This window comes from Aedes albopictus, chromosome 1, assembly GCF_035046485.1.
Source record: "Aedes albopictus strain Foshan chromosome 1, AalbF5, whole genome shotgun sequence".
NCBI lineage: Eukaryota > Metazoa > Arthropoda > Insecta > Diptera > Culicidae > Aedes > Aedes albopictus.
Window position 1 is genome coordinate 178,961,347 of NC_085136.1, and position 14,017 is coordinate 178,975,363.

At 42.8% G+C, this 14,017-nt stretch overlaps 2 protein-coding genes across 2 annotated transcripts in view; one reads left to right on the forward strand and one right to left on the reverse strand.

Annotated features, from left to right (window-relative positions):
- Window positions 1-14,017, forward strand: part of LOC109416314 (scoloptoxin SSD20) — a 295,456-nt gene that overhangs the window by 156,108 nt on the left and 125,331 nt on the right. The gene's annotated exons all lie outside the window — the stretch shown is intronic.
- LOC134285329 (uncharacterized protein K02A2.6-like) lies at window positions 2,185-4,656 on the reverse strand. Its single transcript, XM_062845903.1, has one exon. The coding sequence runs from the start codon at window positions 4,654-4,656 to the stop codon at window positions 2,278-2,280; it is 2,379 nt and encodes a 792-aa protein (XP_062701887.1). The 3' UTR covers window positions 2,185-2,277.

The window sequence follows — 14,017 nt, forward strand, 5'->3', positions numbered from 1 at the left end:
AAATGTATGGACCGTAACGCTCTGCCGTACTCCCAACCCTAGAGTCATCTCAGAAGGATTTTCTACAGGAATCGCAGATGAAAGTTCAGTGAAGATTCCTGAAGGAAATGCTGGGAAAATCCCAACAGGATCTTCAGTGTTCTCTTCTGAGGATCCTATTGGAGTTCCTATAGTAGTTTTTTTATATGTTTTACAGAAATTGCCTTGCGTTACGTCAGAAGTGAAATGTTCCAAAACTTCACTGTGCTATTCTTTCCAGAGTTTCTCATTGGATATTGAGTATGATGTAATGATTGGATAGTATTGACATATCCCAAAGATTAAGAAATATCAGAAAAAATCTTTTAGAGAAATACCTGGAAAAATAGAAAAAAAAAAGAATCTTAGAAGAAATTCCTGCCAAAAAATCAGACCAAGATTAGGACGAATACCGAAATATACGATTGGAAAAAAAATCCAGATGGATCTCCAAGTGTAGAAGAATCTCCCTGAATAAACTCCTTGAGGGATCCTAGAAGAAAAGCTTTAAAAATTCGGAGGAAGACTTTTTGCAGAGGCCCCAGAAGAAATACCTGGAGGTATTTGTAAAGGAATTTTTAAAATAATCTAAGAAACAATTCCAAGAAGAATACCGAAAGAAAATCGAGTTGAATTCCCAAAGACAGCTCCTTGAGAAGTTTTAGACAAATCGTCTGCTTGTTTTCAGAAGGAATTCCAGAACAAAAATGCCGGATGAAACTCCAGAAGAATTACTAGAAGAATGTCTAGAAGAATCCCCAGAAAGAAATCCTTGCAGATCTCAGGGTCTTCTGGAGGACTTCTAGAAAAAATTCTGAAAATCACAGCAGGATCTGCAGAATACATACCAGGAGAAATGCCTAAATGAACTTCTGAAGAAATTTTAACAGAATTTTCTGGAGGAATCGCAGCATAAACTCTTAAAAAATTAACAAAAATGTCCAACGTGAATACAAGAATATATTTCTGGAGCATGGAGCATAAAGGATGTAATAAAAATGATCACAATATCCTTCAACGCCTTTGTTTCGTTAATTTATTTAATTTGAAATGCCTCAAACCAGGATTTGATACAAATGAAATCAATGAATTTCTCCGGTGGAACCTGGTGGCCGAAATATCCCGCGCCCAATGTGAACAAAAATTCTTTGAATAGCCTGCAATGATTTTGTTTCGTAATTTCAAGAAGTTTGACATGTCACAAGGCAGGTTTCAAAACTGGCCATCATCCTGGCCAGGTGGCCAGAAGGTTCTAAAATATGGCCAATGTTACCAAATATGTCCGAAATGGCTACAAATAAACTTTTAAAGTTTGGTACGTTGAAAAGTGTATATAGGCAGAATTTAGCATGTCTACTACCCGGAAAAAAGCCCATTCAGCGATGCCCCGCAATATCTCCGGAACCATGTTGCTAATGACTTTTTTGTTGTTGCAACCCTACGTCTCTCCGGAACCACCAAGAAGACATTGCTTCAGAGAGGGACTAGTGCAAATCGCACCCTCAAGGTTAGCTGCGTAGCCTGCAGCAACGAACATCAAGTCCACCAAGATAACATGCTGGCGTTTAGCCAGTTTTCCGAGTGGTCCTCACTACTCCCTTTGCCCTCGGAAGACGGGCAGGGTCAACCACTATAAACGCGCTCAACTGTTTGCTGATGCTTACGTGCAACACGATTTGACCTGCTGATGGCAAGGGTATTACTACCCTTAAGGCCCTATCAGCTGCACCAGAAGGTTGCTGACAGTAGGGCCTCCACCTGCCCCGGCCCTTACCGGGAACCCCTTTCCAACCCTGGGCTAGGATCCAACCCAGTAGACCGATGCCACGACAGCAACGCTACCAGGATGTTGTCTCCGCGACCACCTAATCGCTGTAAGGGTAGCCGACTCCAAACCCCTGGTCCACCTCTTGTATAGCATCTGAACCAGCCATGCACTGACTCCACGCGCCACCTCCTCCTTAGCTCCAAGACGATGTGGGTGATAGCCGTTGAAACGGCGTTCCAGTCAAACTCATCCCTATACATCCTCTGGACAAGATTGTCCGGAGTTGTGTCCTTCCCGCATGTGGCAATCATATGGTCGCGCATTTTGCGAAAACGCGGGCACATGAACAAAACGTGTTCCGCCGTATTGTGTAGTGGGAGTAAAACTCAACTTGATAGTTTGGTGGTTCAAATTAGAATAGAGTTTATTTGTAAGTGTCAACTTAAGGCTACAAATCATGGCTTGCTTGTACTGCTCCAACATCTCCTCCTTTAGAAAATCTCGTAGTACTCAAAATGTGAAGGAAGTCTCCGCTTCCTGCCTGAAGGTTCCCGAAAAGGTAGAGTTCGTTTTCTTGATTGAACCCGATCCTGACTACGACAAACCTCCGATGATCCGTCGATAGAATTTGATTTCATCTGTTCAGGACACGTATTACCTCTTGAACTTCCGGGCTCGTTTACGGGAATATCCAGTTGAGAGTTCCCAGGATTTTCAATATCTTCAGTTGGAACATGATCCGGACAGCTAAATTCCTCCAACAGAACTTGTAACGGTAGAGGCTGCTCAGCTGAAGCTTCACATTTTCCGTCCGGTTTGCGTTTCCGTAATTGGTTAGTGTGTGATCTTATCAAACCTTGTCGTTTTTCGTCTTGTAGAAAAACATTGTAGACCACACTTCCTTTCTGCTCAATAACGATACCTTTGGCCCAATAGCGCTCGTTCCGAATATGAATTTCAGCATAAACTGTATCCCCAGCTTCAAACGATCGATGTTTCGCTCCATACTGTTTGTTGAACTGAACATTCTGCCTTTCATTAATTTGCGTTGGTTGTGAAATCGGCGGCTTCATCAGATCAAAAACAGTTCGGGTTTTTCTGCCCAACAGGACCTCAGCTGGTGATCGGTTATCCGGTAAGGATGGATTAGGGGTACAGCGATAGGTCTGAAGGAAAATCTGCAGTGCATCTTCAACGTCTTCTCCGCCTATCTTCAAAAGCGCTCTCTTTAGTGTATCCACAAATCGCTCGGCTTGACCATTAGATTGTGGGTGGAAGGGTGGAGTTTTCACGTGATCGATTCCGTGCTGCTGGCAAAACTTGCTGAATGCTTCAGAGCAAAACTGGGTACCGTTATCCGTTATGGTCAATGGACATCCAAATCGGGAGACACATTCCTTCAGCTTCTTGATCGTCATTGTTGCGGTCGAGTTACTGGTTGCAAAAATTTCTGGCCATTTTGAATACGCGTCCACGATGACGAGGAACATTTTTCCTTTGATTGGTCCAGCATAATCCACATGAAGACGAGACCAGGGCATGGCCGGAATTGGCCACGATGAAAGAGTTGTTTTCACGGGAGCTTTTGATGCTGCTGCACAGTTCGAACATCTCCGGACATAGTCTTCAATATCTGCATCCATATTTGGCCAAAACACAAAACTTCTTGCCAGAGATTTCATTCTTTGCATTCCAGGATGACCAACATGTAACTGCTTGAGAACAGGTGATTGCAATGACTTCGGAATGACGATTCGATCCATGAACATCAGGTATCCATCCGCTTCACACAGCGCTTCACGTCTTCTGTAGAACGATGCAACTTCATTGGAGTGCTTTGAGGAAGGCCAATTATCTCGAACTTGTTTGAGGACTGCTTGAAACGTGACATCCTTTTTTGATTCTTGCAAGATCAATTGACTAGTGATTGGTAGAACGGATACGACTTCAGTTTGAATACTGCGAATATCTGCTTCCATTTGCAAACTGGCAATCACATAATCTTCATCGGGCTTGGAATGTTGTCCAATCAAGCGAGAGAGCAAATCAGCGTATCCAAAACTTTCAGTCTTCTGGAATTCGATCTTGAAATCATACTGCAGCAGTGTCAGTGCCCAACGCTGTAGTCTGTTGGCAGTATGCACTGGTATGCCTTTCTTCGATCCGAATATCCCAAAAAGTGGTTTGTGGTCCGTTTGCAGAATGAAATGTCTTCCAAATACCATTCGATGAAACTTGGTGCAGGCAAATATCAGTGCTAATCCTTCCTTTTCTCCTTGAGCGTAATTCCTTTCAGCGTCAGTCAATGTACGGGAAGCGTGACATACAGCCTTGACAGAACCATCTGGAAATCGGTGAAGCAGGACTGCTCCTATACCATGTTGCGATGCGTCGGCTGCTACTATCATCTCCAAGTTTGAGTTGTAATGCGTCAGTAGGAGGTCTGATTGTAGAATCCTCTTGAACTCTTCGAAAGCGTTCTGACAAGCTGGGCTCCAGTTCCATTTGACGTCCTTTTTCAACAAAGCATCCATTGGTTGACGAAGATCGTGTATTGCTCGTACAAACTTGCCGTAATAATTTACTGCTCCCAGAAACGAACGTAGACTTGGTACATCGTGCGGGGCTGGCATATTGACGATGGCCTTGATCTTTTCTGGATCTGGACGAATTCCTTGGTCATCTACAATCAATCCGAGGTACTGAATCTGCTGCATGAAGAAGTTGCTTTTTTCGATTTTGAGGTGAAATCCGTATTCTTCGATGCGAGCCAGTAACCGTTCCAGCTGCTGAAGATGTTCTTCCAGAGAATTGCTTGCCAAAATGATGTCGTCAAGATAAACGCTTACGTCCTCCAAATCTGCTACCATGCTGTCCACAATCTGCTGGAATTCACCTGGCGCGGTTTTAACTCCTGGAGAAAGTCAATTGAATTGGTACAGACCTTTGTGGGTGTTGATTGTCAGCAATTTTCTTGAGGATTCCGAAATTTCGACTTGCAAGTAGGCGTCCGAAAGATCTATTTGCGAAAATATTTTCTTCCCAGCCAATTTTGCAAATATGTCTTGAGGAAGCGGCAACGGATGATGATTTGCTTCTAAAGCTTCGTTCAATCCGGTGGAATAATCTGCACAGATTCTGACCTTGCCATTCGGTTTCCAAACTGCTACAATTGGAGCGGCCCACTCGGAGTATGTCACTGGTGAAATGATGTCCAAAGCTTGAAGCCGGTTCAGTTCATCTTCAATTTTCTGGACAGATGCATATGGAACTGGACGCTTCTGACGGAAAACTGGCTTCGATCCTGGCTTGACAGTTAGCGATACTTGCTTCTTCGTACAAAGTCCCAGGCTCTCATCGAAAACGTTGCTGTACTTGACTTTCAAACGATCTACTAGGCCCTCAGCTTCCGGATGATGCTTCATCGATACTTGGTTGCACACTGCGTTGAAAGGTACATCCCAAAGTCCGAATAGTTCAATCCATTCAACTCCAAACAAATTGAGATCATCTGCCTTGGACACGAAACATCTTCCTTGCTTGGATACTTCATTCAAGGTGATTGAGCATGACAACTCCAGAGTGAGACCCATGTCATCTCCGGAAGCATTCACAACGTTGATTGATGGTTGTTTTCCGGCTGGACTACCCATTTGCTTGTAGACTGCTTGTGAAATCACACTGATGTCCGCTGCGCTATCCAGCTGCATTCTGACGGCGTGTCCATTGAGTTCGACTGTGGTGAACTTCCGGTTGGCCGTAACACTCACCTGATTTACGGAATAGATTCCTTGTGCCTTCGCTGACTGATTCTTAAAACCACGATTCTTCTTCTTCGGCTTTGATTGGAAACAGGTACAGTATCCTTCCTTATGTCCGACTTTCTTGCATGACTTGCACTGATGCTGGATGTAATTGCAATTCTTCGAATAATGCATTTCTCCACAACGCCAGCAAGGAGTGTTCGGGACATCTGACGGTTTCTGCTGCTGTTGTTGACCAGACGTCTTGATTTTCGTAGGATTCCTGATGGCGCAAACACTGGACTTGTTACCTGACTTCTCGATCATTGCAGTATCCTTCTTGAGATTCAGGAGCCGCTGGCAATCCTCAGCCAATGAGTGTAGTGTCATCGGGGTTGCCGGATTGGTACTCTCGATCTTGGACAGCAAGGAAGTCCGAACATCCGCATCTTTGCTTGAACTCAGGCCGCACACGAAAAGTAGACACTTGAACTGGTCGTTGGTGATTTCCGGTAGCTTGAACTCTTCACACTTCTCGTTCACGATGCCAGCGTACGTGAAGAAATCTTCTGATGAATTTTTCTGTAGCTGTAAGCACTGGTACCGCAGGTTGAACAATGATGTGTTTCTACCGAAAATCGACTTCAAGGTGGTGATGGTGTCTTCGAATGAAACTTCTTTCGGTTTCTTCGGTAGTATGTAGTTCACGTATTTCTTGTGAGCTACGGTGCTTAGGATTCGGAGCAAGAGTCGAACCTTGGCCGGTCCATCCAACTTTCGAGCGTCCTCTTCAAAAAGGTCTTCGTACTTTGCAAACCAAGCTTCAAATGTTACTCCCGCTTCTGGATCGTAGTGGAATTCACTGATGCTGCTTGACAGGGACTCGATCAGGAAATCCGTCTGATTCTGCCGACGTGGGTCCCCCGGATGCTGCTGGTTGGACTGCAGATTACCGTCGCCTCCGCCAACTGATGGACCTGCTACGGATCTTGAAGCGGAAAGTTCTTGAAGAATTCTTCCTTGGTTCTCCAGAATCCTTAGAAGGCTTGCTTCGAATTCGGGACTCATTCTGCTACCGATACTTTGCGTGACTTCGTTTAAAATCTCGTCGCCAAAAACTATTGTGTAGTGGGAGTAAAACTCAACTTGATAGTTTGGTGGTTTAAATTAGAATAGAGTTTATTTGTAAGTGTCAACTTAAGGCTACAAATCATGGCTTGCTTGTACTGCTCCAACACGCCGTTTCCTCTAAACCAGCATAAATCGGACATTCGGGAGAACCCGCACGACCGAAACGATGTAGATACTGTCGGAAGCAGCCATAGCCTGAAAGGACATGAGTCAGGTGGAATGTTACTTCCCCATGGCGCCTGTCAATCCAATATCTACTCTCGGGATTAACCTATTGGTCCACCTTCCTTTGGTGGAACTCCCCCACGCGCGCTGCCATTTGACCATGGAGGCCATCCTGGCAGTCGTCCTGCGTATGCCTCTTGTGCCGCAGATTTGGAAGCACTCCATGTCCTCATTGATAAGAATGCTGATAGGCATAGGCGCCAACTTGCGACGTAGTTGGGGGGCGAAACTATCCAAAATTGGACAAAATTCAACTTTTTCTAGCTCAATGCACTAGTTTTCACGTAAATATGCCTAAACTAGATGAACTGCGTCGAAATTTTACGAATTTGGTTGATTTTGAGAGGCCTCGCCCCCCCCCAACTACGTCACAAGTTGGCGCGTATGCTGATAGGCACCATACCAGTAATGACGCAGAGCGCATCGTGTGATACGGTACGGTAAGCGCTCGCAACCCTGTTGGACATCATCCGGGACAGTGGTAGTATATTTGCAGGCGTTACCAACGTGGCTACCGAAGGTAAGCTTATCGTCGATCATCACCTCTATGTGCTAGACGGAGCACCTCGGAGTGATAGAGTATTGCGGCGCTCATAATAAATCCACATTGGGCGGCGGCGATATGCCCGCGAGGAGATTCCCACGATACAGACGCAATGTCACCCACCCAGCAGCATCGCAGCAGCCTTCAGGCGGTTCATATCAAAACAAAAGTTAACACAATGGCAACTCAGGTGGCCAGAAATCGTAATAATATTTATCGCAACATTGATTCACTATACGCATACGCATCACCTCGTCGGCTTTGTGTGTAATAATCGGGATGTTATTTTGTGATGCTGCAGGGGGATGCAGCTTCATCTTTTCCATTTTCACATTGCGTCTGTATCGCGTGCATCTCCTCGCGGCTATATCGCTGCAGCCTCATGTGGATTTGATATAAGCGCCGCATGCAGATTTTCTGACCACCAGGTCGCTCATAGTGGTGTGGTCATATTTTTGCAACTTGATGGAAAAGAAGAAGACAAACGCGTTTCGCGGATTTATCTTGCAAGGCACAATAATCGCCTACATTGATCATCGCTTGCTGCTCAGACTTTCGGTTGTTCACAACCACCACCTAAGTTTTGTGGTGAGCCAACTCCAGTTTCGTGGATCTCATCCACGCTTCCACAACCTTAATCGAGTGGGCAGTAGTCAAATTCACTTCTTCGATCGATGCACCGTAGACTTCCAGCGTAATGTCGTCAGCGATGCCGACGATCTCCACCCTCACCGGGAACTCTAACCTCAACACCTTGTCGTACATGACATTCCATAACACCGGACCCAAGATGAAACCGTGCGGAACTCCTGAGGTTATGTGAAAGCACTTACAACCCATATCCGTGTCGTGAACTGATACTCGATTCTGGAAGTAGCTTGCGAGAATCTTGAATAGGTACCCGGATATCCCCAGACGCAGGAGCGCATCGGCAATAGCGGTCTAACCGGAGCTATTGAACGTGTTCCTTACACCAGACATGTCCAAACACTGCACTGCACGAGGAGTCGATGCTCAAATACACCACCGTGGGTGCCAAGCGACCACCTAGCTCTCCGTGTTTCAGAACGAACACGCACCGTGTCTGGCTCAACACCGGTGTCGGTGGCGGTGCTCAGGCACTGGGCACGGTGTTTGACGCTTCGGGTAACACGGAGCCCGAATGTTTCCGATTATGCAAAACACTCGTGCGAGTTCAAGCGCTTGGTGCCGTTCATTCTCCAGCACCAGTTGCAAATGCTGTTGGTCGACGACGAGAGTGAAGTACTTGGCGGCTCCTTTTGTGTCTTTCTCCGCTCTTCTGACTTATTGGCTCTGATGCAGCCAAGCTACCACGCACTGTGGCCGAGCTCACTGCTTTGGTGTTTCATACAATCGGAAACACTCGGCCTCCGTGCCCAACCAAAACTGAAACACGGAGCCGAAACTGAGGCTCGAGTTATAACACCGACACGAGTGTTTCGCCAGTCGCACTGCGTGTTCATCAGAAGAAGCTGAACGAAGGTGGTGATATGAACACACACGGTGGTGTGTTTACGGGCAAACACGCCACCGGTGCGGCACGGTTTGGTGTTTTGCCCATGTCTGCCTTACACCCAGTGTCACTACTGCACAGTAGCGAATCCCCCTTCTCTTACGCTGGAGCGCTATCTCGGCAGCTTTTGTAACCGACAGGATAGCGTTTACGGTCGACTTCTTCTTCCGGAAGCCGAACTGGTTGCTCGAGGGATCATTTACACCCTTGGTGTGCGTCCACATTCTGTTGAGGATGATCTTTTCGAGCATCTGCCCCGCCGTGTCGATCAAGCATATTGGTCTATATGCCGACGGGTCTCCGGGTGGTTTCCCTGTCTTTGGCAATAGAACCAGGCTCTGCCTCTTCCAAACATCTGTGAAAACTCCCTCGTCCAGGCATTTCTGCATGGCAGACCTGAACATCTCGGGAGTTTCTGCAAAATCTACTTTTAAGACCAGGTTCGAAACTCCGCCCGGACATGGGGCCTTTCCTACGCTAAGGGACTTTGCTATCCCCGCAAGTTCCACATCGGTAACCCTCTTCGTATTGCCAGCCCCAGTCCCCGCTGCCCTGCGAAAGGAGGCCAAAGACTAGGATCATGGCGCGGAACAAGTCCCTTGATGATCCCCTCCAACATCTGTGGAGATTACTCTGTAGGAGCCAAAACATCTCGTCTCGCTCATCCTCAGTAGTACTGTGTATAGACTTGCTGAACAGCATACAATTAAACGTTCCATAATAAATACAAAATTTCCCATAAATAATTCTAAAAGTCCCAGTGAAGAAACAGGGGTGTAAGCAGTAATAAATAACAAAAATTCCATAAACAAATAAAAAAAATCCATAAATAAATCAAAAGTTTCCAAAAATAATTGATTTTTGAGCAATTACAAACGTCAAAAATGCAATGAATAAATCAACTGTTGCAATAAAAAAAAGCCATTTTTCCCACCAAATAACTTCGAATTTTCCATAAATAAATCTGATTTTTCCATAATAAATTAGAAAATTCACAATAAAAAAATATCGAATAAAAAATTCAAAAAATGCAATAAAAAATGACTAAATTACCCATGAAAATCAAATGCAGGAAAGTATGAGGCAGTGAAATCCTGAATCTCCTTATATGACTGTAACGACTGAAAAGGCTGCCTAACTATGACTTCAATTTACCGAGCAATCGCTTGCTGTCCGAACTCGCTATCGCTCGTTGGACCTAAAAAATGGATAACATCTATGTTTGCCGGGCAAATTCTTGGATCTTTGGTTTGCCTAGAACCGAAACGATACAGTTGCGGTGCATCGGATATCGGAAACCTCGGCGGCCTTCTGTCGCCTCAGTTCCTCAACCCTCTATTTTTTTGGCTCAAAATGCATTTACGTTTATTGCTCGTTTTTTGACATTTATTGATAATTCATTTTTTCGTTTATTGCACATTTTGAATTATTCATTGCTTTTTCGATATTTTTTCATTGTAAGTTTTCTAATTTATTATGGAAAAATTGGATTTATTTATGGAAAATTCGAACTTTTTTGGTGGGAATAATGGCTTTCTTTATCGCAACAGTTGATTTATTCTTTGCATTTTTGACGTTTGTAATTGCTCAAAAATCAATTATTTATAGAAACTTTTGATTTATTTATGCATTTTTTATTTGTTTATGGAACTTTTGTTATTTATTATTGCTTACATCCCTGTTTCTTCACTGGGAATTTTGGAATTATTTATAGAGAACTAGCTGTCCCGGCAAACGTCGTACTGCCTGCCTACTGTGTTTTTTGACGTGCAGCTCGATAGGGACGTTCCCCGCAAGGTCATTTGTATGGGAGCTTCCCGTTCCCGTGACCGGAGAGATCTCACACCATGCTAAGAACCTTCCTCGGCCCCGATAGCACTCACATACAAAATTTCACACCGATCGGTCCAGTAGTTTCCGATTCCATAGCGGTCAGACAGACAGACAGACAGACAGACAGACAGACAGAAATTCATTTTTATATATATAGATGACCACTTTCTTATGTGTCGTTAATATTTTAGCCCTTGCTGAACATGCCTGGATAGTTAATCTAAAATATCATTTGACCTTAAGTTTCATAATAAATCAAAATTAATCCTAAACGAACCATCTTGCTTACATCTCTTGCTTCTTGGTAGAACCAGCTTACGTATGTCTCATTAGCCGGGTCGACGTACAGAGCTCTGGTAGTAGTAGTGGATCGTGTGACCTTATTTGATGAAGGAAATTTAAGTACTTTGCTTGATCTTCTAGATATTTTTGGCTGGATTTAAAATAGTAAGATACTATTGTAAGGTACACCGGGGCAAGTTGAAACGGGTGGGGCAAGATGAAACACGAAGTTTTGAAATAGATTTCAATAAAATTTGTAAATTTATCCTTCGCTAAAAGATGGTTTGAATCAAAAACTATGTGTTATAGCGATCAAACTGTTTATCATCATTAGAAAACATCCTGTTAACCCGCTGTTTCATCTTGCCCCACCCGTTTCAACTTGCCCCGGTGTACCTTACCCAGAAGATCTTACACACATTACGATTTAGCATTATTAAGCCATATTGCTTTGATGAACCTGCATGGGTATGTTTCGTTAGCCGGAGTCACGTTGCTATGGTAGATCGTATGAACTTATGTCCAAGATGTAAAGAAATACCTGTAATGATGCGTATGGACTCATTGAGCATAAATGGGTACGTAGTACTGGTGAAGAAAATCTTAATGCTTACATTGATCTTATAGATCACTTGGCCTAAAGTTACGGAAGCTATGCTGAACCTAGAATATCTTACACACATCGAACACTGATCGTAAACGTTTCATCTGAATTTGTAGAACCTGATTGGGTATATCTCGTTAACGAGAGAAACGTAAAATGTCCTTATTGTTGTAGTAGATCATGTGACCTGATCTTCAGGATGATTTGGAGAACTTTTAATATTTAATTTCCTGGGAATTTAATTGGTTATACTGCGTATAATGCCACAGGACCTAACTTGATGAATGGAATAGCTAAATATATTACCGATACTTTGGTTGATGTAATAGAACATTTTGGGCTGAAGTTCCGGATGGTTTGAAGAGCATAAAACATCTCATATCTACGTAACTACAATGTATACGATGGACATAGGCTTATAGAGCACGGTGAGATTATTGTAGGTGTAGACAATGGTTAAAATGCTCGGTGTTCATCAGGCGCGGGAGCATTCCATTAAGGCGAAACTGGAAGCATTTTTTCATTTTTTTGGTTTTTGATTTTTTATTAAATAACGAAGCAATATTTTCAAAATCGGTTTTCGTGCACATGTAGAGTATGGATCAGGGTATCTTCTGAATTTTTTTTACGTTGTAGAAAATGTTTTTCGTTTTTGCAGAAACCATTTTTTAGTGAAATTTTGTTTAAAAATGGTTTCTATAAAAAACGAAAAACATTTTATACCGCGTAAAAAATTCAGAAGATACCCTGATCCATACTCTACATGTGCACGAAAACCGATTTTGAAAATATTGCTTCGTTATTTAATAAAAAATCAAAAACCAAAATATGAGGAAATGCTTCCAGTTTCGCCTTAAAGCTGAAAATCTCCAAATATTCGGGATCCCTAGGATGTTATGGTATAACTCAATATGATCTATCTTATTTTTTCCATATTGTTATCATCTGGTGCCACAACTTTGCCAAAGAACCCATACAGCTATCTATTGTCCCTGATTTTATACAGCTCATCATAGAAGGTGGGCTAATATGACCCATCCGTCCCGAAAGGGTTAAGGTGCTTAAGTGTGCAGCTTCAGTAAACTCTTAGAGGTCTAAAGAATTTGAGACAAATTTCCAGGTTTATAATGGCTCCAATGAAACACTACAGAACAGATCTTAAGTATTCTCGCACACACTCTAGAAATAAACAAAAACAAAACTAGAATTTTTATCAAGTCTTTGAAGATATAGTGTCAATTTTATGCTTCTGCAGAATTTCAAAGTTTTTAGAACTATAGTGTTGCTGGATGGTCAGATGAATTTTAACTGGCTGAACTTTACGCATTCGAAAAGTTTATTCTTCTTAGATGGTACAAAAAGTCGGTACAAGACTGTAAATCTGAAAACACTGCAATCAAAAACTTGAACTTATTTATTACAGAACACAAGTAAAATCTAAAATATACGTAAAAAAAATTTCAAAAATCTAAAATGTTACTCTGATTTTTAACTTTTTGATTGAAATCTCATACTTTCAGAATCTATTTCAGAATGCAGACAATCCAATATTCTATGCATTCTAGACAAATGCCTATAATACAAAAGTTTGAATGGAATAAAGGAGAAACCGAATTCCAAGAAACTCTGACGATTCTCTAGGGGTTTTTTTATATTGGAAAATGGCTTTTCGTAAATTATGACATTTATTGCAATACGAACAAGTCTTCGCAACTCACCAAAAATCAACCCGCGACCCACCAGTGGGTCGCGACCCATAGTTTGAGAAACGCTGAAATAAACCATGTGCTCAAAGGGGGATCAAGTGTCACCCATTGTTGAAAAATACATCATAAGACATGCTTCCATAAAAACACAGTTTTGAAAACTTTAACAATAATTTAAAGGCCTTCTGTTGTGTATTAACTTGCAATAGATGTTTACCTGCCGTTTTGTACGGAAATCGGATCTAGTTTTTTCTTTAAGTTTAAGGTAAAAGGGATCAAGTCTCCCCAGTCTCCCCTCCTACCTCCTGGCTAGGGTGACCCACACTTATATGAAAAACAAAAAAAATAAAAAATGCCAAGTCTTACCTCCTGAATCGGTTATTTTGAACTCTCAGAAGCTAAATCGGTTAAGCCTAAAGGGGCGCTCAAAGTGCTTGAAGTTTGTATGGGAAAACGTGGTCAAATGTATGCAGAAATCTTAACTTTTCCTTTTTTTTTGCCGCTAGGTGGCGTTGTAAGCGTTCGATGTTTATCTTTTGATATTGTAGGTGACTATATACCAAACAGCTTTGTCGAAGACTGCAAAGTGATACGACACCTATTAAAAAAGTTATATTCTAGGTAAAGTG

Excerpts from the sequence above, each read along its gene's own strand:
- LOC134285329 (XM_062845903.1), bottom strand. The coding sequence starts at position 4,656 with ATGGTAGCAGATTTGGAGGACGTAAGCGTTTATCTTGACGACATCATT.